Below are 22,654 nucleotides of genomic sequence, written 5' to 3' on the forward strand. Positions count from 1 at the left end.
TTTCAGAGGAAGACCACCTCTTGAGTATTCCTTGCCTAAGAAAACCCTATTGAAGATGTACTGCAAGAGGCACTACAACTGTTGTACAGAAATATTAATTTTACCGATAGCGCTCGATTATAAAAAGATGGCTACTATAAGCTGCCTCTTCCAAGTATTCAAAAGGTAAAGCTTGATAACTGAATTATATGACTCATTCACATGGAAGCTTATGTGATCCTAGACTGGCTGGAGCCATCTGTTTGCTAATGATCCCTCCAATAGCCTTTTGGGTCATGGGAGGAGGGGAGGAAACCTTCCTTGAAATTGTAGTTGTTTCTGTGTTATAATTAGTAAACATATTAATATAGCCAAACAAGTGTTCTCCGTAGTGTTTTGGTTGCATTTGTCTCGCTTTTAAACAATAGAGGGTAAAGGGCTAGAATGGTTTCCCATCGCACAGGTTTTATGAGATCCTGAAATTAGTGTTACAATGGGGTGTGTATAATTTGTATTGAATCTGATTGCTTTAGCAGCAGTAGGTTTGATAGTATCAGGTTCCAGCATGAACCACAGGGTCAACGTGGACCGAGGCCATTAAAGGAGAAGAGTTCAGGGAAAGTTCATTTCTATTGTTTAACCATGGTTACAACACGGGGGAAAAAAGTGCATTTGTAACATATTGCTTTTTTGGACCCTGGAGGTAATCTGGTCTTTTATTTCCCCCCACTCCACACTCTTAAATTAAAAACAGAAATATAAACCTTGCGATTATCTTTAGTATAAACAAAAGAATATTCTCTGATCACAGTTAAAGTAAAACGCAGATGTTTTGTGTTGACTGCTGATGTCATTAAGCAAAATGTTTATATTCGTTTAATTTGATCTGCTAAACTGTTACTATTTAAACTATTACTAAGTCAATAGAAAAAAATTAAAGTTTCATAAGAACAACGATAATGGAGACTTAATGTTTACAGTTTGTTTTGTTTACTGAAGGCGTAGAAACTCATTAAAATAAATTTATTGCTGTTTTTAAAAAATGCATCCTCTTTATTAAGGAGACAACTTCATTGTACTTTTAGTTACAGTAGAATTTTGCTACAACTGTGTATCTTACATGCAGGTTTTAATCAATTAATTAGTTTGGTTAGTTCTTTAATGTTTTAAAGAAATAGCCTTGTGGTTAACTAGAGATTACTGCACACTTATGGCCAATTGTGTGGTACCAAATGCAATTGTCATAGATAATCATAGAGATATACCAATAATTAATTTTTTTCACAGGCAGGACAGGAGCACTTATGTCCTTTCCAGAGTGATCAGAAATCTTGGTCTTTCTAAAACAGTTGTCATTTGCCACTTGGACAAATCATTTCGAACTGTACTTAACTTGGTTCTTTTCACAAACTCATCTTGAGATCATTGTTTGGCCCATCAACATCAGTTCAGTTTTTAAATGATTAAAATACAAATTCAGCTGTGATCTTCAGACACCTACTCCCATTTTAGTCAGGATCCAGAGTTTGGAAAAGATACTTTTTGGAGCTACCAGAATAGCCTGCCATTTCTAGGTGCAAGTGGCATCAAGGTAGTACTGTGCTGGTACATTTTGTGTTGTTTCAGGAATGTGTTTGTGTATATGTGTGTGCATATGCAAGCGAGTTCCTTCTAGCCGCCTGTTGACTTATGGAGACCCCATGCATTTCGTAGGGTTTTCTTAGGCAAGGAATACTCAGAGGTGGTTTTGTCAGTTCTTTGCTTTGAAATGGTATTCATTGGCTGTCTTCTATCCAGCTGCTAACCATAGCTGATTCTACTTAGTTTCCAAAAAAATAAGCACCTTAATACTTGTAGTAACTTTAGAGTATTTTGGTGCTTCTTTCAGAAAATACCACCACCCATTCTTAGGTTTGACTGGTGAGACATAAAACTATGTCAACAATTAAAACATAAGAAATATCTTATTAGCATGAAATTTTGAATGGCGACACTGACAGTTGTTTTATAAGTAGAAGAATTTGAGTTTTGCCTGTGCTGGATTTCCACAATTAGAAATGCCTCATGGTGTGAATCTTTAGAATATGTGTTTCTTTTCTTCATATATTGGAATATTGAGATCAATATGGTTTAGAGAATATAAAAGCATATAACTAAAATACAAATAAAATATGTCTTCTTCTTCTTCCTCTTCCTCCCCCTCCCCCTCCTCTCCCTCTTCTCCTTCCTCATTTTTGAAATGCCAAATAAAAATTATTAAATTAAAAACAAATAAAATAATCCAACAAGAGCTAAACAACATGCAAATAATCAGTAAATATGTTAATCACCAAACTGTTTTTTTAAAGTGGTTTATAGTACTTGTGAAAAGGGGAAAGGGAAAATAGTATCACCTAATTGCAATTACTAAAGGATTGCAAAGACCAGAGTCTGTTCCCATTGCTTCTGATTTGGCTGAAAGAATACGTATAACAGAGTCTGATCTCCCAGCTAAAGCTGGACAAAAACTGAGAGCTTTGGGATCCATTAGAAATGAGGACACAAGTCTTGAATTGTTGTAACTTGAACTTGTTCTGGAATACATAGGCCGCCGGTGTGAGATCCATAGGAGTTCATGAAATAATAATTTAAGAATTTTTAATCATAGCATAATAATGTAGAGTCATCAAGGCATGTTATTTATTTTTATTTTCTCTGGCAGTGGGTGAGATTAAGAAAGTAAATTTAATTTCTTTGCCAGGCATATCAACAGAGAGGTCAGTGCGAACCTGGTCAAGATTACATATTCTGCATTACTTCTTAAAACAAACTAAGCAGCAGCTGATTTTTTATGTAGCAATCTAATATTGAAATACATTCTCTCTCTATAAATAGATACAACAGCGTGTGCATGTGTGTGTGTGTGAAATTATTTCCTTTTGGGAATGTTCTGTTTTTATATAAATTTATCCAGAATATTCTAATACAGTACAGCAGTTGTGTCTCTTTTGGCATAAATGACTACTTACAGATGTGTGGTACTTTCTTTTCAATAAGTTCCCAAAGAAAACATGTTGGCATCATTCCCCCTCTCCTCGAACAAAAGCCCACTGCCACTTTCCCTTGTAGACCGGGCATTTATTTATTTAGACTATTTGTTGTTTGTTGTTAGCTACCTTCAAGTCAAGCTCATGGTGACCCTGTGAATGAGACATCTCCAAGCTGCCCTATCCTTGGTCTGGAGTTCCAGAGATAAGAGCTCTAGGTACTCAGTTATGCTGTGTAAAGAAAGGGGAGCTTTTGTCAACCACAGCCTCTTCCCAGGTTGGAGGTTAAAGGACGTTCCAAAGCAGGTTGAATGGGTTTCAGGAGGAAGGGGAATTGACAGGGCAGGGGAGCTTCTGTTAGCCTGCCTCATTGGCAGAAGAAGTCCTCCAGTTATGTGGGTGAAAGTTTGGATCTAAACCAGTATATATAAGAGGAAGGAATAAGAATATTAATGTAATTCCACAGTAAAACCATGTGATATGAAAAGGCAATGTATGAAAGGATGGCCCCAGACAGATAGGCAGATAGTTTGGAACTCTTTTTTTAAAGTAGGGATTTGTGTAGCAGCATATAAGAGCTATTTATGTATAAGTACAGATTGTGGGTCTCTTTTAGTACATAGAGTTTTGCATAGTATTACAACAGAAATTGCATATATAAAGTACAGATTGATGGTGTATTCATAGGTCAAGAAAGAACATGTGTTCATGTATTATGTTCTTAAGTAGTTGCGTCTGATACTAGAGGCTCTACATCATCTCACTCTCTGAAAGAATAAATGAAGTAAGGCTCCTCTGTGAGGTATTTGTGTGTGCACTTGATTCATAAGAAATAAAAATAGTGTGCAGAAGGACAAGATGATAATCCTTCTTGTATATTGCATGTTGCCTTGGGTCCTATGCTGAGATAAAGGCACAGGGATAAATGCAATGCAATACGATACAATACAATAAGTTACCATTGAAGCATAACAAGAGGAAGAGTCCAGATTCCTAGAGGAAATATTTTAAACCTCTAGGAAAAGTATGAAATGTATCTTTTAAATACTGTGTCTGAAACTTGTGGATTTAGAAGGAAACATTTTAAAGTATCGTAAAATCAAGCAAAACTGTCTGATCTATTACAATGCATGAAGTTATTCTGAGATGTTATGAAATGCCTCTCTTAATTTGGAGATAATTACTTCAGACGAGGGATAGCTACCATGTAACAGCTTTGTTTATCAAGGAGCAAAACTTAACAGGTATAATGAGTAAGCCATAAAGCATCGTTAACAAGGGAGTAGCTAATTTGGGATTGGCTGGATTAGCCTTTACATTAGATTTTCCCAGCATCTGACATATTAAAGCTGAATATATCCCACCAATGTTCCAAGTCTGTTACACTTAAGTGAAACATAGGTATTCTTAGAAAGATACATTTATAATCTATGCCACTTATGTAGGACTGCAAAAATGAGTATCTTACAGTCTTCTTGGTGTGTCACAAACTCTGCATGTCTGGTTCTTGGACAACAGATATTCCATAAATATGGGATCTGTTTTTGATCATGTGAACGGTGGTTAGTCCACTGTCAGGATTGCCACATAATGAGGAGAGACACACAAGTAAAAAGTGAGTGCAACGTGTGCCTACTAAGAAGGGCAAGATTTTTCCTCTTCCCTCCGTTGATTTATTTTGCAGCACTTTAAGTAAGCTAAAGAGAGAGTAGGAAAGTGGAAGAAGGAGAGAAATATGAAAAAAGTGAATCTTAGCGAAGTGTGAAACTTGGGCGCGTTACAAACCTCCATAAGGGACGTCCTCAGGATGTCCTAGGTTTAAAAGGGGGCATCACTTCTTGACGCCCCCAAGTCTAATACGTCCTGAGGACGTACAAGATGGTGGCACCCCATCTATATGGGGGCCGCCATGATGGCGTCACGAACGTGCTGCCTCCAAATGAGGCGGCGCAGACATGACGCTGTCGCACCGTGCGAGGGTGCTTAGTGCACCCTTTCGTCAGAGCAGGAAGGAGCTCTAAAACGGAGCTCCTTCCTGGTTTTGCGTCGCTGGGCGCAGCCTTTAGATGGCTGCGCCCAGCGACGCAAGGGAGAAAGGGGCCAAGCAGCCCCTTTCTCCTCCTCCCCGCCGCTGCGGGGTGTCCTTGGGGCTTGAAGTAGGCTGCTGCTTTTTGTCGGTATGTAACGTGCCTAAGTAATAGTGACAAGCTGAACAGATGGGCCAGATAGCATGAGCTGAGCATGTCTAATCCTGGCCCTGGTGCTCACCCAGGTTGGTTCCTGGGTTGGTGTGGGGATGAGCAGGTGTTTATGCATTCATCCCTGTACCAACCTGGGACAACCATACACTCTTTACCTTGCTGTGGATTGCTCCAACTGAAAAGAACCCCCCATCTCTGCCTCTGACATGGAAATGGGGCACATGGCTTTTCAGAAGCTTCAATGATGATGATGATGATAATAATAATAATAATAATAATAATAATAATAATAATAATAATAATAATAATAATAATATCCCGCCTTTCCCTTTTGAGGATCTAGGTGGGTAACAACAGTCCAATATAACATTTAAAAACAGTAGTAACATGATCACAATCCCCTAGCCCTCCCTCCTTCTGCTAAAATAGAAATAAAACATCATACCATATAATAACAGTAGCAGTATCACACATTACACCCAGTTGCATAGAGAATGCAGCTAAATTAGGAGCATGTAAAAATATTTACAGGAGTGTCATAGGGAGAGACAGTGGGTAGGTGAGCAGTTCAGGTTCTCATTTTGGAGGTTAGTCTGGGAAGGCTTGCTGGAGCAATGCACAGCAAGGTGAGGAGTACAGGAGGAGGCCTGTAAACAGGAGACCGTTGCAAACAAGGGAAATTACCCTTCAGGCTGAATCCTTCTGATCCACAGGATCAGGATTGGGCGTGATCCTGACTCCAGGGTTTTGGCCTGCATCGTCTGAATAATAGGGCTATATTGGCACTGCAGATATAATCCAGTTTGACACCACTTTAAATGGCATGGTTCAATACTCTGGAATTCTGGGAATTGTAGTTTGCTGTGGCACCAGAGCTCTCTGTAGAGAAGGTTAAATTTCTCACAAAATCACAGTTCCCAGAATTCCCTAGCATTGAACCATGACAGTTAAAGTGGTGTCAAGATGGATTCTTTCTGCAGTGCAGATGCAGCCTAGGGCATTTTAAGAGTAGCTAAAAAGCAGGACAAAAGGATTACAGTGGGCCCTTGTTATCAGCTGGGGTTTGGTTCCAGGATCCCCCATGAATAACAAAATCCGTGGATGCTCAAATCCCATTAAAAATATGGCACAACAAAATCATGACCCTTATATAAAATGGAAAATCAAGGTTTGCTATTTGGAATTTATACATTTTTTGGAATATTTTCAAGCCATGGATGCTCAAATCTGTGGATAAAAAGTCCATGGATAAGGAGGATCAACAGTATTTGAGATTGCCCCTGCCAAATTGGGGCAGATGGATGGTATGCCTTGTCTTGGCTTGACATCAGTATAATTTTACTTTTTAAAGATTTTATTTTTCATGTTTTAATTACCTAAGCATAGATTTTTAAATCACAATAATGTCCTATACAGTTTCAGAGAAAATAATAGGATTAGCTATTGTATGTCATTTTTTTAAAAAATCACTTTTGCATTTAGTTTCACTTTTCTCATGCAGCACTCTAGTGCAATTTGTAAAACAGCTGTCCTGGAAGAGGAAGGCTCCTGTGTAGATGTATTTCCAATATGTTTATTTTCACTGTGAATAATACAGAACATTCTCAAGAATAGAGGCTATATTTACTACAAGGTTAAACAAAAAGTAAAACAATTCATTCTCATATACTTCTCTCACAATAGTCTAGGAAATAATGTGCATTTTTTTGTGAGAAGAAAAAAAAAAGGAAGCCACATTGAACCAAACAAAATTCTTCTGGCTTTATATTAATAATGACCTCAATTCAGGTCATTAACTTGGGAATTAATGACCAGTTAAGGTTAATGGCCCAAGGTCTTGAGTCATTAAACTCCAAGGAAATGCCCTGTACTTTGATCGTTATTCGTTTATTAGGGATGGTTGTAGTTTAAAAAATGTGGGTGTCTCAAAACACAAAGATGATCTAATGCTAACAGGGAAAGCAAGAATTGTGCTATATACATATTGCATTTAAGAGTGGACTTCCAAATAAATAAAATACTTCTAATATTTTCAGCATCTTTGACTGGTCACCTTGCAAAAATTCAACCTAAATACCTGTGAGCAGTATAGGACTAAAAAAGTGGGATAATTCTGCCATAGGCAGCAAAATGAGATTTTTGAGTGTCCTGTACGGGTGCATGTGGTTAGTTATGCAATTTCTAATGTATTCATTTTTTTTCTATGTCATTGCTGTAGAGGGCATAGTGTGGAGGACACAAAATAGTTTTTATCTTACCTGAGAAGAATCAGACTGAGCATAGTTACTAGTTCAGAGCCACGTGGCTGGATGAGTAAGGATTTGAAACCAGACTTTCAGCATCCCAGGATCTTTCAACTGTTTGCTATTGATGTAATTTTATTTATTTATTTATTTATTTGATTTGATTTGATTTCTATCCCACCTTTTCTCTCCAGAGGGACTCAATTCGGCTCACAAATAAAATCTAAAAACATAATACAATGAAACAATTAAAATATAATCTAAAAACAGTATAAAACAGAACAAAATCAGACATTAAAACCACACTATCACCATGGTATCCACCCTATATAACAAACACCCAAGCCACTCCATGATTACACATCAAATGCCTGCCTGAATAGAACTGCTTTTACTTGCTGATGAAAAGCAAGCAAAGAGGGAGCCAGCCTTGCTTCTTGTGGAAGGGCATTCCAGAGGGCAGGAGCAGCCACCAAGAAGGCTCTCTCTCGTGTCCTCACCAGGTGAGCCTTGCGATGGTGGTGGGACCAAGAGAAAGCCTTCCTTAGAACATCTTAGGGCTCTAGCAGGTTTGTATGGGGAGATATGGTCTCTCAAATAATCTGGACATAAGCTGAGTAGGGCTTTATAAGTCATAACCAGCACTTTGAATTGCGCCCTAAGAAAGAAGTCAACTTTAATGGGCATCATAGAATGATCTTAAGGTTCGGAGCTGCATTGACAAGCCACTGTAACTATTTATTTGTTTAATTCTTTCTGGAAAAACAAATGCTAGAATTATAATGTGAAGTCATACTCAGAACTTTAATTTCAAAGAGGTTAGCCTATGTCCTTTTAAAAAAACGTTGAGCTCCTCTGATTTCTCAGAGTTTATAGACAATATTTTGTAGTCCTTAAGTGTATCCACACTGAGGAATTAAAGCAGTTTGACACCATTTTAACTGCCACCAGTCTATCCTGCAGAATCCTGAGAGTTGTAGTTTGGTGCAATATCCAGCCTGGTCTGTCAGAGAGCACTGGTGCCTACCCAAACTAGAAATCCCAGGATTCTGTAGGATAGAGTCATGGCAGTTTAAATGGTGTCAAAGTGCTTTAATTCTGCAGTATGCATACACTCCTTGATTCATATCAGCGTTTTCACATTAATCATACTTTTTGAACTGGATATGCCTTCATTTGCAACAGCAGCAGACTTTTTGGCGACTTTCCTAAGCAGTCATGTCTGCTCCCCAAGACTAACCAATGTTGCACCTGCTTGGGTCTGTTGCTGAGTGAACTCAACCCAACTGAATAACCCTGTTATGCATGCAGATCCATCCCTGTGCCACTATCCATATCAGTACCATTATAGCTGAATAGATTCTCACATTGACTTTTGATCTTGGCTCCCTTCCGATTTTAATTGCACAAGTCAGCTCTGCACTATGATTGAGGAGCAGAACCTCTCTTCTGGCTTTACATTGTTCATACTACATCCCTTGTCCTTCATAGTGTTAATGCGTATGTCTGCATGTATGAGGTTTCTCACACAGCTTCTTGCATGTAGGCTTTTGTGAGATTGGAACTCCTGGTTGCATGGACCTTCTCTGGCGCAAATCATACATGAGAGAGGCTTTTGTGAGATTGGAACTCCTGGTTGCATGGATCTTCTCTGGTGCAATTCATACATGAAAGAGGTTGTGGCAGAAAGAAGAAGACATCTTTCATTTCTTGTGAACATTTCCTCTGAAAGCCTCTCCCCATAAGTACATGCCCTTCCACATATCTGCACAGTACAGATGTCAATTGCTACAACTGCCATTTTTCAGAAGTGTCTTACCCACTACTCCAAGCCTTTTCTGACAACTGTACCATATTTAAAGCAAAATTCTTTTTTTTTTTTACATTAGAATAGAATAAGGGTTAAATGATAACTTGACTTATCTTTTACATGACAAAAAATAAAGAAATTGCAAGACCTTTTCACATATTAGATATGTATTGTCATTTATCATCTAGATATCAGGGTAGTAGTGCGGAGTAATAAAACATATCATCGAAAAATGTGCTATAGGTCTGAACCACTCTTTCATTCCACCTCCCAGCTAACTGTAGTATTAAATCAAACAAGCAGAACATTTCCTTAGGCAGCCATTGCCTTTTAATTTCCTGAAGAACCTTAAAATATCATTCATTACAAGTACTACACATATTTGGTTTTTAAAAGTCTCATAAATCAATAGCAGGCTGACTGTAATAATTATTACAAGTTAGTGCATAATTTTCATGCTGAAGGCTGCATGCAGAACTTTAGCATATGCAAACGAGGCAATTCAAACTGTGTATAGATATTAATATGAAGAAGCAGGTAACGAGGTGCAGGCTATGAATTATGCATCAAGCGCGGCTGATCTTCAATGAGGAAAATGAATTCAGCATGTAATCTAATTAGTGATGGAAGTCTATTACATCTAACTGCAAAAGCAACCGTCCTTGAAACAAATTTATTTACAGTCCATGTTACCAATTGAAACAACTTTGAAATGATGTGTAAGACAACAGCTTAATTGTAAAGTTTTTGTTTGTTTGCTTTTTTCTTTCAGTTCCAGACCTGGACGGCCTCCTAAGCGGACTCAAAGTGTCACCTCTCCAGAGAATTCTCATATTATGCCACATTCTGTCCCTGGTCTCATGTCTCCAGGAATCATCCCACCAACAGGTAGGTGTTGCACAAGTTATGGTACATATGGCACTGTGATGCAGTAGATGCATCACAGCATATTTTAGGACTTCCAATAGGTCAAAATGCCCGTAATTGAAATTAGGAGGAATCTTAATTTTAGAATTAAATACCTATCATTTTGTATTTTGCTACAATAGCTCATTTCTTAGATATTACAATAAATGTTGCATGCTCATTGGGCCAAGGTAGAAGAAGGAAGTCTGGCTTTGTAGCTTTCCAGACTGCAGGAGAGGCTTTCGTCTTCATTGCAGCGGGTCCTGAAATCAGCTTGTGGTCCCTTTTCATGAACCAAATGTAACACATAGGCTTTGTAAATTATTTGCTGTCAGTAATATTTTACATGACAAACTTCTGGAATTAAAATAATTTTAGTAAAGGATTTATATATTGTTTTCTTTGAAACTAATAATGTTAATTTGGAAATAACTACTACATCCCCTACTTAAACAAGTCTTCTCTGTATTGATGAGATCGTACTTTGCTTCCAGAAGGCTGCACAATATATATCAGTCTTGCAGCAATTATAATTGTAAGTGTCAGTGTTTCTTTTTGATTCGGAGAAAGGATGGAATGTGTCAATTACTGTATTACCAATGTAGGCTTATTATTTTCAAGGCAAAAGAAAGAAAATAATATGCAGATCAATCTGCTGTAACAACATAAGTAAACAAAGACCATTAAATTTAAGAACTGCAACCCCTGTGTTTCTCTAAATATGGACCTCTGAGTTGTATTGGCTGGGTGTGAGGACGGGTTATGGTGGGAGGAGGTTCATAGGAAAAAAAGAATATGGATGCTAGAGGAAGGTGTGGGGAGCTGAATTTATATGCCATTGGCAGACCTGAATGAAACCTGCCCTGGCACAGTCATTCCTGCCCAACTTACCCTAGTCCAAGCAGCCAACTTGTTTGGCTGGTCCCTGAGAACCCAGGAAAACTATGTAGTCTCTCAGTGGAAAGGAAGAGAAAAAATGAAGAGAACATGATGGCTTACTGCTGAGCTGCACCACTCTGCAAAGTTACAGGTAAGTATGTGGCCCCAGTTTTCCAGGTGTAGCATAGTGATTTGGTCCTCTTGAAATAGTAAAAACATAAATGTGGCCCTTGCCGTGAGTTTAACAGTATACCTAGAACACAATGCTGTACTGTATTTGGATTGCGGAGAAACAGTTTTAATTCCTATTCAGTCACAAAACATGGTCGAGTCACTGTCTCTTAGCCTAATCTACATTAACAGAGCACTATGCAGATAATTAGAGTTACTTTCATACACTACATCAAGCTTCTTGAACTGATGATAAAATTAACTAAATAACTAATAGTAAAATAAAGGTGTACATAAGTCAAAATAAAAGGACACAGAATCATTGGTGGGTTACAGACCGCCGCTTTGCGGCGGTCTCCCGCTGGCGCCATTTGCTCCGCGAGGGAGCCGCAGCAGCCAAACCGCGCGGCTCCCACGCGGAGCAAAAAAGAAGCTCCATTTTGGAGCTTCTTTTTGCAATGCCTTTATGACGTTGCGAGGTGCCGCTGGCGCATTTGCGACGTCATAGGCGTCGCGACACGTCTGGACGCTATGCGTCCAGTACGTAAACATGGCGGCCCCCATGTGGAAGGGGCGCCGCCATATAGTACGTATTCTATACATACTAGGGTTAGGGGGGTGCGGAAGCACCGCCCCTTCCTAACCCTAGTACGTATAGAATATGTACTATATGGCGGTCTATATCCCACCATTGTTTATGGCAACTTTAGATGTAGTATATCAATGATTGCATAGTGCAAATATGGTTTGTAGAAACCAAAAGGGGTGTCTCACCTGAAAAGCTTGCCATTTAAAATTGGACATTAAAATAGATAACTTAGGTGAGTTACAGACCGCCCCTTTGGGGCAGCCTGTAGGCACTCCTTTCCCTGCTGGATCGGGGCCTCAGCTGCCAGAGCAGCAGCCTCCGAGGCCCCGATTTGCCACTTTCCAGGGCATGGGGAAGCGGCAAAAGGGGTGTCCTTGGGGCTTCATGCCCCAAGGACACCCAATGGCAGTGGGGAGGAGGAGAAAGGGGCCACTCGTCCCCTTTCTCCCTTGTGTCGCTGGCACAGCCGTCTAAAGGCTGCGCCAGTGATGCAAATCGCGGAAGGAGCTCCTTCTTGCGCCGCCAAAAGAGCGCCCCAGACGCTCTCGTGCGGTGCGACTACGTCACTTCTGCATGCCTCATTTGGAGGCGGCGTAGTCGTGACATAGTCACGGGGGTGCCCGTGTGCATAGGGCGCCGCCATTTTCTACGCGCTCCACGTGTATTAAGGTTAGGGGCATCAGGAAGTGACGCCCCATTTTAACCCTAGTACGCGCGGAGCGCATACTTTATGCCCATCTGTAAAGGGCCTAAGGGGTGGAAAAGACCGACACAAAAGGGTGAATTGGGGCCGCCCCAGAGCTAGTTGTTCTGGAAGCTGTATCAAACATACGCCACAGCCCCAAACCACCCTGACGCTGGCCCAAACAGATGCGGAAAAGATCCACTTCTATTTGGGCCGGTAAACGGCTGCCTTTGGCTGCCCCAGTGTAAACCCAGGGTGGTTTCCAGGAACTCTGGGAGCATGCAGTGTGTAAACGTCATGCCCGTAGAATGGCTGGAAGCTGCCCATGTCTGGTCAGCCAGGGCAGCTTCTGTACATCTTGGGGGTGTGCAGTGTCTAAAGGCCACACTTCCAAGCTGCTTGGAAGCTGGCTTCACTGGCCAGTCTGTACAGGCTCAAAGAGAAGGGTGGGAAAAGTGGGGTGGGAAAGGGAGGTGGTAAGGGTAATAAGAGTTTAAAATTAGAAAGTACAGGACCAGGAGGGAATGACAGAAGCAATCAATTTTTTTTATGGTTAAATGTTGCATTTGAACAATATGACTGATGTGTGCAAATATGTACCCCAGATATGTAGTCTATCATACAATTTCAGTCATAAAGGACATCAGGGGTTGGGGTATTGGGAGATAAAGTTTCCCCATCTTTATTTTCTTTTGCTCATTTGTTGGTTTTGCATGTATTAATTTAACCGTCTAAAAAGATAGAAGGAAAATAGAAAGGAATGGATTTAAAGGCATAGAAATAATACTGCTAATTAGAAATGAGAATGTATACAAGGACTTATAGTGGTGGTTCTCAAACAGTGACGACGGACCCCCAGGGGGCCTTGAGAGTTTCTCAAGGGGGGGGGGGGACAAGACTTGGAGGCCCTGATCCATCCTTCTCCTCTCCCTGAACTTTTTAAGTGTAACATTTACCCAGTTAAATATTGAATTTACTTAAATAAAACCATTTTAATTTGATCAGTGTCATTTATATGCACACTAAAGAAACTAAATATTTTTATTCCTATGCTATGTAGTGTTGGGGGATGTGACATCTGCATGTGGATGTGAAGGGGGGGGGGGGGTCCCAAGGGTAAAAGGTTGAGTACCACTGTAACACACTGTTCTTTAGACTGTCCAGTCATATGATGTACAACAGGAGCTTTGTTGTTTCTGGGTTGTTTTTAACTCTCTTGCAGCCATTTGATAATTATTTTCATTTTATTAGTTGAAAGATTGTTAATAAAGAGGGAAGGCATTTTTTTTAATCTAAGCTTTTTGCTATTGTTGTGTTGGAAAGGAAGCCAACATTAAGTAGGAGGGTAGGTAGCCTGAAAACAGAATGGCAATTTTTATAACTAGGTAAATTTCTATGAGGGCACTGACTGCATTGTTGGAAGTCTGACTGGCAATCCAATTCTGTGTAAATTTGCACAAAAGTAAATGCCACCATTTTCAGCAGTGCTTCTTCCTAGGTTATACATATGATTTCAGCATTTCCTGTTTTAATGTCTCACTTGAATGTCTACTTCCCTTTGTATCAATTAAGGAGCAGTGGTGTACAATGCTTAATTGTGTATACAGTTGGTCCTTCTAATACACGGATTTTTTAATACACGGATTTAAGCATACACGGTTTGAAAATGTTTCAAAAAAGTATAAATTTACCTTGATGTTCCATTTTTTATTAGGGACACCATTTTGCTATGTCATTATACTTAATGGGACTTGAGCATACATGGATTTTGTTATACACGGGGGATCTTGGAACCAAACCCCAGCATATAACAAGGATCCACTGTATATAGAAATGTAACCTACTAGCTATGTGAAGAAAAGTCATCAGGCTATTTTTAATTTCTAGACTGCAGGTAAGATCAAGGGGCTGGTATGCCTTTTTAAAAAGTGTGAAGAATATTGGAATGTTTCACTTTTAAACAGTGCCAAATGAAATCATTATGAAACATTTTGTGGTCAATAGACTGAGTAGTGGTTGAGCCAGCATGGTGTAGTGGTTTGAGTATTGGATTAAGGATCTAGGACACCAGGCTTCAAATCCCTGCTCAGGCATGAAAACCCACTAGGTGACCTTGTGGGTTACACTCTCTCAACCTAAAAGAAAAAGAATGGCAAGTGCTCTCTGAATAACTCTTGCCAAGAATACTATGACAATTGTCATAAGGTATAGCCAGTTTGAAGACACATTGCAACAGGGCACACTGTTACTTCCTTGCTTTGGGAAATGAAGATATGAGAACTGGTGTAAGCATGATGGCTTAATCTCCTCCCTCCTTTGTAGTTCCCTGCTTGCATTTATCTCCCCTTTCTAGGCTGTCTGAGCTTCACAAAACACCTGAATGGCAAAGTCCTCCAAGACTATGGAGGACACATCATTTTTAGCATGTGTAATTCAGACTCGAAATACATTGACAGGCAATGCAATTTCTTTAGAGCTCATGTTACATGTTTTTTATATGATAATTAAAAAGATTGTATGTACAGCGCTGTGTACATTTACAGCACTTTATAAATAAAGGATAATAATAATAATAATAATAATAATAATAATAATAATAATAATAATAATAATAATAATGTTAATGGGCAACATTCTACCTGCTGCATTTTGCAATAACTGATGCTTTGGAAATCATCTTCTAGAGAACCCTAATAATATTTATTTATTTATTTATTTATTTATATCCCGCCTCTTCCATTTTGGGGATCAAGGTGGGTAACAACAAAGATAATACAATACAAAATAATCAAACAATGCAAACCCCCAATTCCCCCTAACCCTTACCCTCCCTCCTTGAAAAAAATTACCACAATAAAACCATGTATAAATACAGATCACAATAACAAATTAAAATCAGTTAGCACATAGCAACAGTGGTGAGGTTTAATCAGAGGATCAGACTTGTTCTAGTTTGGCCAAAGTTCAGTCTGGGAAGGCCTGCTGGAAAAGAATTGTTTTTATCATCTTTTTGAAAGCCTCAAGGGAGGTTATTTGGTGAGTCTCTTCCGGCAGGTCATGTTGAATTCACTACAGTAGCCAAATCAGGAAGTTATCAGAGAATGATCTACTTTGGCTACATTACTTCCAGGAAAGCCTATAGTTGTTATATGAGTTGAAACTGTCACAGAGACTATGGACTCTATCACACTAGAGACTTACCATGCAGTAATCGCAGTAATCGTAGCCCAAATGTTGCCCAAATGCTCCGGAAGTGTGGAGGTGGGATTGTCCATCACTCTTCTTAAAAGTCACTGAAGCGGTCTTGTTGTTCTTCCGTCGACCAGTTGTTCACAGAGAAGCCATTTTTGTAATAACAGGATCTTCTGTTATTACAAAAATGACTTCTCCAAGAACGTTTGGTCAATAGAAGAACAGCGGAATGCCTCAATTACGTTTCAGAAGCGTGATGGACAATCCCACCTGGGAACTTCTGGAGCGTTTGGCAACGTTTGGGCTATGATTACCTCACAGTAAGTCCCTCATGTGATAAGAGCCTATGATTCACAGATTTCACCTAGGCCTAAAGTGACAAAAATGAATCTAAGCATACTTCTTAGCTACACACCTGTTTCCTCAGGGGGAATGCAATGTCATGCAGGGCAGGTAGCTTACATGAGTTTCAGTCAGCCTTGCACCCCAGCGGATACCAAGGGCCCTGTGCATTAATGTTGTATGCCATATATATATATGTGTGTGTGTGTATAATTGTTTATCATTTGAAGTTTCTGAATTGCTTTTAAAGAACCTAGTCCAATCCAGTGTAGTTGTCCCTAGTAAGGAAAATGCCCCTCCTCTCCAATAGCTGGGGGTTGGGGGAAACAGTCCTGGTAATCGTCACTCCTTCAGTTTTCTCAGACCCACAGTTTTCCAGAAGTGTGTACATGGAAATGTGTGCTGTAGCGTAGTGCCACACACAAACTAACAACATTTTGGATCAACCTCTAGGTGATACTTTCCAGTTGTTCCATCTAGATGTTAGACAATATGAAAGCATAGTAGAACTTTTTGGCACATGCATGGTAACAGCTGTGGAGTGGAATGGAAGGTTCCCAGCACTATTTTTGATATTGCATGTCAGGGAGAAACTGAAATTATTTTAACACTGGGTCCCCCTTAGCCCTAGATAATAACTTCAGAAGGATAAGGAATGAAGTATGTTCACTGGGACATACTTTCAAGTAAGGAAATGCAGTCTTCAATGGTATGGAAAGCTGCTGAAAGATCCAGGAGAACTGGGAATGCTTTCACGTAGCCTTTTCTACTTTACTTTTGTAGGAAACAGTTAAAAGGACCATAATGCATTGGGAATGGTACTGCAGAAATGATGAGGAGCCAGACTGCCACAGTTTCAGGAGGGCCGTTTGGGGTCTGGCATGGCTCTAGCTGCATCATAGCCCAGACAGAAAGCACTGCCCTCCCAGCAGCCTCTGCACTGGGTGAGATTAGTGACTGCAGCCATGCTGGAGCTCACCCACTGCCATGGCAGTCCTACCAAGTGTGCCACCCCACTGGATGGATATACATTCCTCTCTAGAGTGTTACTCTGTGTGGGTCTCACCACCTTAGTGATGCCACTACTGGACAGCACTCTTAGTGCATAGAGCCTGTATAGCCAGGTGTAGTGGGCACTTTGAAGAAAGTATTGTAGGTTGATCATGTAGGTTGTTTAATGCCAAGCAAGCACAGCTTGAGAGTTGCCCCAGTCCTATGCAGGATAGCCATTGCTGTGGAATTCTGGGAATTGTACTCTGACAGCATCTGGAGGACTGTACCCTTTTGGAGTTTATCGCATTCTAGAATAAAGCATTTTCCTACTGCTGTTTTCAAAACTCCTTTGTCTCAGTTGGCTGTTTCCCCTTTTCTATCATACAAATATATCATTTCATGGATTAGACTTAGGTTAATTTTGTTATTTAAGTGTATTCCTAGCTAATTCACTCATTATTTTACTTCCTCATGCCACTTTTATGAATGGTCAGCATACCCGACTGTAATAGAAATTTACAGTTCAATCCTGTGCATATGTTCTCAAAAGAAAATGGTGTTGAGTTCATTGGAACTTTCAAGTCAGGTGTTGTACCACAGCCTTCATGAACAGAAGATATTTTTACTGAAGGGTTTTTCCCTACCAGTTCATTAAGTCTATAGTTGTAACTTGAAGAATGGTTGCAGTAGGTGTGGGATCTTTAGCAAATGCATGAAGCTTCCTATGAAGGATATTTTCAATTACTACATAGGAAAATGAGATTTCACGTCCTCCTAAATTGTTTGTATGAAGAGCTGCCTTTTCCAAATACACACTTATGAGCAGCATGTTTGCTTATGCATGAAAGATCTGTATCTATGTTAGTATTGTTGATTCTGAAGTTGGTAACATGACAATGAGAGAATAATTATCAAACTGGTGCTATGCAGTAAGAAATAAATAAATTGAATAAATAAAGATTGCAATAATTATCCCTCCATGGAAGAGGCTTCCTGCTGTGTCTCTGAATGATTTTTTTTAATTATTGATGTTTGTTTGTTTGTTTATTTGTCCTGAGCTTTGAGGAGATGTACTTAAGTCAGCAGTCTGGGCCAAGGCACTAGGAATGAGCTTTCCTGAGGCTAATGACTTATACCCACTAAGCAAGAAAGCCTTTTGAAGTGATTGTACCTCCAGTATACAGGCATGCCTCAGTTAAGGAAGCCTCTGCCAACAAAGCTCTTTTTTATACAGGCTTTTGATCCCTGCCTAGCCCACCCCCCTTTCCTCCTCACACTCCAGCTGCAGAGGTTTTTTTTAAAAAAGCATCATGGGCATTGAGAGGGTGGTGAAAGATTGCTGGAGCAGGACAGGTTGCTTACCTGTAAGTGTATTTCTTCAAGTGGAATATTGTGTCCAGTTCTGGGCGCCAAAATTCAAAAAAGACATTGAGAAACTGGAGCGTGTCCAAAGGAGGGCGACTAAAATGGTGAAGGGTCTGGAAACCATGCCCTACGAGGAACGCCTTAGGGAGCTGGGTATGTTTAGCCTGGAGAAAAGAAGGTTAAGAGGTGATATGATAGCCCTGTTTAAATATTTGAAGGGATGTCATATTGAGGAGGGAGCAAGCTTGTTTTCTGCTGCTCCAGAGACTAGATCCCGGAGCAATGGATGCAAGCTGCAGGAAAAGAGATTCCACCTCAACATTAGGAGGAACTTCCTGACAGTAAGGGCTGTTCGACAGTGGAACACACTTCCTCGGAGTGTGGTGGAGTCTCCCTCCTTGGAGGTCTTCAAACGGAGGCTGGATGGCCATCTGTCGGGGATGCTTTGATCTGGATTTCCTGCATGGCAGGGGGTTGGACTGGATGGCCCTTGCAGTCTCTTCCAACTTTATGATTCTATGATTCTATGGTCATCTGGGAAATCACATAATTGAGTTAACCTATGCCTATGAAGTACATCTTCTAGACCTATTACATAAGCATTTTTGCAGTAGCCCAACCCACTTTCTGAGTGACCTACCAGATCACTTCTCGTCAAAGCTCTCAGTTCCATGGATGCCAAAGCAGCACCCCAGGATCAAAGCACAAGCAGGAACAATGAGGGGACGATGGGTGGGGTTGTGTAATTGCACAGATGACAACTGAAAAAAAACATACAGTTACAGATAAGCAACCTGTCCTCCTCCTTCGTGATATCTGTAAATCACACAAATGAGAGACTAACAAGCTACTAACTGTAGGAGGTGGGGTGTATGTGTGTGTGTCATCCCACATAGGAGAAAAGCACAGCCTTATCAAACACCACCTCCATCTGTGACCCTCAGTCCAGGGGATAGTGAGAAACAAAGATGAGCAGTTTGGATTATGTGGTGACTCTCAGAAGTCATGCAGAAGAATCCTATTCAGGAATCTAGCCAAGACTGCAATCACTCTACTTGAAAGACTTCTCAGAGACAGAAGGAAGCTTGCCTAATAGCTTATACAGTGGTGCCTCGGGTTACGAAATTAATTCGTTCCGTGGCACCGTTCGTAACCCGAAAAGCCTTCGTAAGCCGAAATGCCATAGGCGCTAATGGGGAAAAGCCGCGATTCCGTGCGAAAAAGCCGAAAAAAGCACCAAAAGTTTTTTCGTAACCCGAAAAAACATTCGTAACCCGGAACAATGTTTTCCTATGGGATTTTTTCGTATCCCGAAAATTTCGTAACCTGGGTATTTCGTATCCCGAGGTACCACTGTATGCCATATTGTTGGTTGCTGCAAGCTACTTATAGAGATGCTGTGCAGACACAGGGTGTCCCTACTTTGTAGGCAAGTAGAAATAACTCTGGGGTTAATACCCTACAATCATCCAGGGAGTTATAGAAGAATACTGGTTGCTGAAAATTTCCTGTTTGAGATGGATAGGAAACAGGGCTATCAATAAGAAGGAAATATCTGGTCTAACAAAGGTGAGGTTGATCCCCTTGCAAAACATATAACTGTTGGCGGTATCACCTGAAGCCAAATGCCTTCTGAGACTCAGTCAACTTATTAAGTACTAAGGACCTTATCACACGTGGCACTTACTGCTGCTCAAATGTTGCCCAAATGTTGCAGAAGCACCGGAGGTGTGATCATCCATCATGCTTCTCTAACGTAATTGAGGGTTCCCACTTTCCTTCCGTCACTGAAGCGTTTGTGAGGAAGCCTCAGAGAAGCCATTTTTGAATAATGGGATGTTATTGGACTTCAGCTCCCAGAAGCCCCAGCCAGCTTGGAATTCTGGCATCTGAAGTCCAAACATCTGGAGGACGGTTGGGAAACCACTGACAGAGATCAGTAGACCTGACCAACAAAATGGAAATCATATGAAAATTGGAAGCTGATGAAAGAAAAAGTTATCCTTTGATGCATTTTGAAATAAAACCTTAGTGACAGCTTGGGAACGTTCAAAATATTTTTATTTCTAAAAGGCTTCTCTGGCCTATTTGTTACATTTCCTTGTTACTGGTTTTCAAATAAAAAAGTTTGCTGATGCTTTACTGAACTGCTTTTCTTTTTTATAGTGCAGGATAGGTATCCCTATCACTATTCTTTCCATGCTTTTTCTAACCAATTTTTCAGTTAAAGATGTAATGCCCAGGATCACATGTCTATTGCTAACTGCAGTATGTACTGTAACTGAGAGGGAACAAGTGCCTCAGTTATCAGTAGTCTTTGAAACAAAGAAGGAGAATATCTCAGGTTTCATAAACTGACTTTGGTACACTGACAACATTTTACAGAATTATATTCTTTTAGAAGTTTTTATTACATTATTCCCCATTATTTTATTGTGAAGTTTTTATTATATTTTTGTTTCAAAATGGTTGTTGTAAACATAGAACAGTTGTTTTCTAAATGATGTACTGCTTTTGTGAACTTAATTTATATGGCCAATATTAAGGGATAGGATTCAGCTGTGTTTTAACATTTCTAGATATTCATTCGACTTCCACATGAATAAAACTGTTCCTAGAACTTGCCCTGGGCAGTGTGGTATTTCATCTTTGTCGGTGAATCACAGCTATTCCCCTTATCCTTTCAAATGGGCACATTAACACATGTGTAATTCATCCTTTTTTGACATCCATATCCATGACATTTTCATTAATAATCATTACAAATTTCACTGGACCCAGATTTACACATATTTAATCCCAGCATAAGTTCCAAACACAGGTTTTGGTGTGTTAAAGTCATAAATTTGGAAGGGATATGCATATGAACTCACTTCCATGTATTACCCTTCTAACCTTAGGGATTTGTTTAACAAACCTGGACATAAATCCAAACCATTGGAGACATCAAGGAAAGTTAATTGGGTTCTCTTCTTGGAGGTCTTTTCTACCATCATTCCTTAGTCTCTTTCCCTATAGTATTTTAGTTTCCTTGGGTGTGGAACTCACTCGATTCTTCTTAAATGTAGTCAATATGATATGATAAGAGGAGTTTTTGAAACATGACAATTTTTATTATTGTTACTTCCTGTTTAATTTCCCCTTTGCTTTCCTTGTTCAACTGAAAAGTAGTTTTAAACCTCTCTCCCAACTCCCCTCTCTAATGTTTGTAGGCTTTAGCAATTTTAGAAAATAAGATCTACTGTTACATTGAACATGATAGAGATGACTCTATATAAAAATATTACGAATAAGTAGTTGTTTGAGCAGCATGGTGGGGTATAGATAGGATCGGCTTTTGCAAGTAAATGCATGTCCTTCAGGTTGGGCAAGTATGTTATGTCTTTTTATAATGGGACTTTAATAAGGACACCAGCTATCCTGTTAGAATCAATTTTCCCCCTTTGTGTGGAAACTTTACTGCTAGTTCCCTTCCCTCCCCTTTCATGGCTTGTATGTCCTCTTGGCTAACCACTCTGTATTTGATTCTGCTCCACTACCCCTTTTGAAGTTATTTATGATTTAATTGTATTTATTCACTTAACACAGATCCATCTGTGTCCCATTCCCAGTAGAAGGCTTCTCATTTCATCTCTGTCACTAAATGCTAACATCTCATACATTTCTTAGCTCTGAATGCCTTTTGCAGTGTTGTTCCTATGGTAACTTAATGCAGTTCCTTTTAACAGAGCTTATAGTACAATCATTAGAGGGCTCCCCCCTCCCTTTATTTGTGATTCTGCTTTTTTTTCTGTTTTTCTGTCTTGTATCTGTGTTTTTAAATTGCTTCGTAATCCTTTTCTAACTCACACGATCCACTTGGTCCCTGTTTATCTTTCAAATATTTAATCTGTTTTTGTTTGCATATGTTGACAATATGGTGGTAAAAAGGGGTAATTGTTGAGATCCACAACAAACCTTTTGATGCAGATAATTTATTAGCTGACCTTTCTTTTTGGAAATAGAAGCTAAGTGTCTGATACAGATTAATCTACCCTTCCTCTCTCTGGTATCTTCCACATATGTTGGACTATTGGAGATGTAGTCCAGCGTGTCTAAAATCAAGAGAAGGGTTAACTACCCAGTCCTTCTTCTCCATATACACTCATTCTCTTTTTCCTACTGTGCAAATCAATTGCAATAATGGATTCAAGACATGATTTGGAGGAATTGCTTATTTAAGGATACATTTGGTCCAATTTTGATATTAACACCAATAAGAGGATGAGAAAAA

At 39.8% G+C, this 22,654-nt stretch overlaps 1 protein-coding gene across 1 annotated transcript in view; it reads left to right on the top strand.

Moving 5' to 3' along the window:
* The window catches only part of DACH1 (dachshund family transcription factor 1), a 425,175-nt gene that overhangs the window by 163,806 nt on the left and 238,715 nt on the right, over positions 1–22,654 (top strand). Inside the window, 1 exon segment of the mRNA XM_042460363.1 lies at positions 10,032–10,147. Coding sequence (XP_042316297.1) covers positions 10,032–10,147 — 116 coding nt within the window.

The sequence above is a fragment of the Sceloporus undulatus genome, chromosome 3, assembly GCF_019175285.1.
Source record: "Sceloporus undulatus isolate JIND9_A2432 ecotype Alabama chromosome 3, SceUnd_v1.1, whole genome shotgun sequence".
In the NCBI taxonomy this organism is placed as follows: domain Eukaryota; kingdom Metazoa; phylum Chordata; class Lepidosauria; order Squamata; family Phrynosomatidae; genus Sceloporus; species Sceloporus undulatus.